Here is a 4,548-nt window from a genome sequence, read left to right as displayed (position 1 = left end):
TTCTGCATTTTGAGAAGTCTTTAACTTTTTTTGTATCTATCTTGTTAAGTGTATGGGGGGGACAGTTCCCTGGAATATGCAAATTTTTCTTGTTCTTACAATATATGACAAATTTATGAATATTCTGTTTAAAAGACAGGGTCACCCTTGAAGTTGGTGAGTTGAATCAATTCCTGTTTATTACTAACTATGATGCACAAAGAGCATATGGGAAGTTCAAGAAAGGAGGTCTGCCTTAGAAAAAAATTGCATGAGTCTTGGACTGAGAGGAGAGAAGGAAACACTTTCAATATGTGCACAAGGTTCCTGCCCTTGTCCTCAGTGTTGCAAGCTCTCTGGGATGTGGTTGGTGAAGAGGAGCCATGCTGCCTAGTAGATGATCATGAAACACAGGCAGATGCTCAAATTGGTATCATCCATGACCATAGAAATTACTTCATGCTTTATGTCACACATAAAAAAAAGACAATGCTGCCAGTGTTCAGGCAAAGAGCCAGATCCAACAGCAGATCCTTCACCGCTGAATTCCTCAGTCTCTGTGAGTCCTCATGCTGCACCATGTCGATCACGTCCATTCCTTTCCCTGTTGATGAGGCCACAAATATTTCCTCCATTTGCTCCCAGCCTGTAACCAGGGGAGGTGGGGGACAACATAAGCTTTCTTCTTGTTCTCTTCTTTCATACTTGGATCCTTTTCACCCCTGCTTCCCTCCCTCTTTTCTCTCCCTGCTTTCTAAACTTTCAACTCCATTTCACCCTTACTGTGTGTCCATTTTCTCCTTCATACTAAGCAGCTTTTCATTCATACTCCTTCCCACTCTCTGCTTCCCTTGTCCTTTTCTTGTGTCTGTTCTTCCTCACTCAGTATATATTCCTCTATGCTCACCCTCCCCATAGCATCCTCATAATTCCCAAGTGTGGTTTCTTCATGTGTATGGATGTGAGTGTGCAAACCTGGCCTAAACTTTTCTCCCTTTGCCCTGCTAAGTGCATGCAATTGCAGCAGGGTAGTAAGTGGTCATCCAGGAAGGAGAGACCATCATTAGTGCTATTTTACAAGGGGAACTGAGGTACAGAGAAGCAAGGCATTGGAAGAACTGGGGACTGGAATCTGGACTCCTGTGGTTTGACACTTGTAGGATTTTTTTCTTTTCCATTCTTTTCTCAGCACAGTCTTTCCCATCATCTTGTTATAAATGTGTCTTTCTTCCATTGATTTTCTCTTCCCTCATTTTCTCACTCATGCATTTGGCCAATTTCCACACTTACTTCTCAACACACTTCCTCCCTGACTGTTGCCTATCTTGCTTTCTCACTTCCCATGCTGGCCCTACTTCTCAGGCTTGTTCTCCCTGAATTGCTGCACTTTGATCATTTCCTGGGTATGCTGGGTGCTGTGACAATGTCTCATTTTTCTTCCTCAATTTCATTGCACCATGGCAGACAGGAGAAAATTGTCCAGTAGAGCAAAGAGACAGAAGGAGGGAAGAGGAAAGAGAAGCATGGCTCAGACACTCCCCAGGAAACAGTACTTGAATGGTCAGCATGTCACAAGCTCTAATTTTTTTTTTTTTTAAAGAGGGACCTATTGTCAGGTTGAGAGGAACTGATCACTTCGGAAAAGATGCCAGATCTTAAAGTGAGCCACAGCTCCAAAGGTAGCGGATCAGGGTCAGAAGCCAGTGCCTTTTTCAGTGCACAGCCAGTCAGGTTTTTTCAGGAATTAGGGGCAGTGACTACTGACTTGCCACAGGGCAGTTTAAGTTGTCTTAGATATTGCTCTCGCAAGCAATAGTCTGATTTTTAGAGGAAGTTGTGTGTTAGGAACACTTGCTTCTTATTGCAGGTAGGATCTTCTAAGAATTTATCTTCTCCAAGTTTTAACTCTTGCCTCTAAGATTCACTTGCCTTGCTCAAGTGGGCTGTGGGAAATGGGCCCTGGCTGGTAAGGCCTCTGCTGTGCCAGCCTTGCTAAGCAGACACTTGTCTGCTGGCTCCCTGTTCCTTAGAAAGCAGCTGGAACTCATTGCTCCCTGAAAGTTAGCTTGGGCTTTCTTGAGCAGTTAAGTGAACAACACGGAACTGGGCCCACCACTGAGCGGGGCCTATGATCACTTCTGAGGGATCAGTCTGGCCCTGGGTGCTGGCCCCAGGATTGTGAATGAAGACCCCTGCCCCACTAGCTGCCCAGCCTCCGGTGCAGGGGGTGGCCTGGCCCTTTCTTTTCAAGCCCACTGAGCCTCCGAAGCCCCTCATAGGCAACCTGATCCACACCGCACCCCCCTTCCCCAGGCTTTAAGCCCCCCATATCCCATGCCCATTTCCCAGTTTCTCATCCCTATCTTGGTTCTCTACCCTTGGAAATTGCCCTGTGGCATCCCATAGCAATTAAATCACTCTACAGCATGTCCATTCTGAACCCAGATCTCTGTAGGGTGTGAGGGGGACCTGCTGAGAGGGGAGGCTGCAGTCAGGGCCATGAGTGAACTAAGAGGCCTTAAAGGCCCTGACCAGCCTGAACGTGTGCTTCTTCCCACATCCTCTGCCCTGTTTAAGTGTAGGGCTGGGCAGTCCCTGGGCTGTGTCTGACCCTGGTTACTGTCACTGTGTCTGATGCTGACACTGACTGGCATTCCTCCTTGAACTCAGATCTGTCTCATCATCATGGACTTCCCTAATCATCTCTTGTCTGACCCTGACTACTGTCGCCAGGCCTGTCCTGCTTGTTCTGTTTGGGGCTGTGGGGACTGGGCCCTGGCAGGTGAGGCCCCTGCCCTGCTGGCCTTATCATCACACTCAGTTGCTGGCTCCTTATTCCTTAGGGGCCATCTGATCCCCACTGCCCCTTGACACATATCTTTTTATTCCTCTTCTGCTTTTGTCTTTGCAAAACCAAGCTTCTGTGTCCACACCCCCTCTCATTTTCTGACTTTATTTGATCTCCATGCCTCCTCTTTCGCATCCTCTCACTTCAACCCATCCTCTCACCTGCTGATGGATTGTTTCCCTCTTGCTGTCCATTCTTGGCTGTGTGAATCATGGTCTGGCTTTTCAGTGGTATGAAGGCATTAGAGAAGGCTAGGCAGTAAGTGGCTGGGAACATAGCCACCAGATAGATGGTAAATCCCAGGGAAGCTATCAGGGTTGGATTACCCCCCATTCAATTCTCCTGTCCAGCACAAGACACTTTTGCTCCTCACCCCTTTTCAGCTAATGGAGTCAGGATTTCCCTAGCACCACAGTCTTACTCAGGGCACATTGTGACATCACTGGGCTCTTCTGACATACAAAGGTATCATATGCTGTTAGGCAGAAACACTTAATCACAAGTGTTTGTGATTAAAACACTTAATCACACTTAATCCTGAACATTTCTTTAGGTCCTCCTTACAAGTAGTGCTCACAAGTGCTCACAAGTGCTCACAACTGACTGAAACTGGTCAAAAATTGTTTTATAAGACTGGTGCAAGTGGAGGGGAAAGGAAAATGTAATGACTTTCCCACTTCACTGCTTAAACAATTATTAGTATTTTGTGCTGTTTGGCTCACACAGCCTCTGTGAATAGAAATAAATATTAAAAAAACAACAGTAGAATGACAAGCATGTGTTTTTAAATGTCCTCTAGATGGTGATCTAACAACATCAATGCAGAAACAGCTCATCTTATGAAGCACCTATTCTACAGGGGAAAAAAACCCCCAACCTCATGTCTTATTAATCCTTGCCATTCACTTTGGCAGACCAAATTGCCCGCTCTAGTTGCATCTCTGTCCAGACTACATTTTAGGACTCTGATGATGACTTTCCACCATGTAGCCTGGGAGACAATTTTCTAATCATTTTCAAACTCACATTTAACCCCAATTATAATTTGCTGTACCAAATATCTTCCGCACTTCCTGAATTTACATAGAGTTTTATGTTACCATTGGCTTTCCCTTTTTTTTTGTTTTTTTTTTTTTTTTTTTCTTTTCTACTATTAGTAGTGGTCTTTTTATTCAATATCTTCATGTTTTTTCCAAGATGCCTAAAAGCTTGTCTGGAATTTAGGCAGGTCGGGAATTTAGCTTGTCAAATCAAGACAATAATTATCCCAGGCCTATGAAAGTCACTACAGAAGTAAGCATATGCAAGGATATATACACATTGATTTACAGACACTGAGATTTCTGCACCAGGTGGTGGTCTTGGGTCATCTTCAGCTTGCTGTCCAAAACATTAAAGGATTGTTTTCCAGCTAGTCTTCAAAAGGTTTTACACTCAGCCCAGAAAGTGCTGATTAGAACCAGACTCCTACTGAATGGTGTGTAATAAGGAGCTAGATCAATATGCCAGGAACACTCTAACACAGGAGAAGGACAAGAAGCTTCAACAGATCTGAAGACAGAGCACATGGGACAGAGTAAGAGGGAGTGGGACTGGAACATGGAATTTTCAGTCCTGCAGCAGGACTAGTAAAGCAATTTCAAGGGGCATGTTCCCTACAGAGATCTCTGGATCTAAAGGAATCTGTACCCAATTCAATGTAAGATTGTATATCAAAGGTG

The 4,548-nt window shown here is 44.8% G+C and overlaps 1 protein-coding gene across 1 annotated transcript; it reads right to left on the bottom strand.

Moving 5' to 3' along the window:
* Positions 1-443: 443 nt before the first annotated feature.
* Positions 444-3,103, bottom strand: LOC103921816 (uncharacterized protein C7orf34 homolog). The gene is made up of 2 exons (XM_009329845.1): positions 2,989-3,103; positions 444-625 (listed from the first exon to the last, which is right to left on the bottom strand). Exons 1-2 carry the CDS (start codon positions 3,101-3,103, stop codon positions 444-446), a joined length of 297 nt encoding a protein of 98 aa, XP_009328120.1.
* Between the last annotated feature and the right edge of the window lie 1,445 nt (positions 3,104-4,548).

Source organism: Pygoscelis adeliae, unplaced genomic scaffold, assembly GCF_000699105.1.
Source record: "Pygoscelis adeliae isolate BGI_AS28 unplaced genomic scaffold, ASM69910v1 Scaffold120, whole genome shotgun sequence".
Lineage (NCBI taxonomy): Eukaryota > Metazoa > Chordata > Aves > Sphenisciformes > Spheniscidae > Pygoscelis > Pygoscelis adeliae.
The sequence above is the reverse complement of the archived record's forward strand: the minus strand, read 5'-3'. Positions and strand labels throughout refer to the sequence as shown.

Excerpts from the sequence above, each read along its gene's own strand:
- LOC103921816 (XM_009329845.1), bottom strand. The coding sequence starts at position 3,103 with ATGTTCCCAGCCACTTACTGCCTAGCCTTCTCTAATGCCTTCATACCA. Across the intron at positions 626-2,988 it reads GGGAAACAATCCATCAGCAG|GCTGGGAGCAAATGGAGGAA; the intron begins GTGAGAGGATGG and ends CCCTGGTTACAG.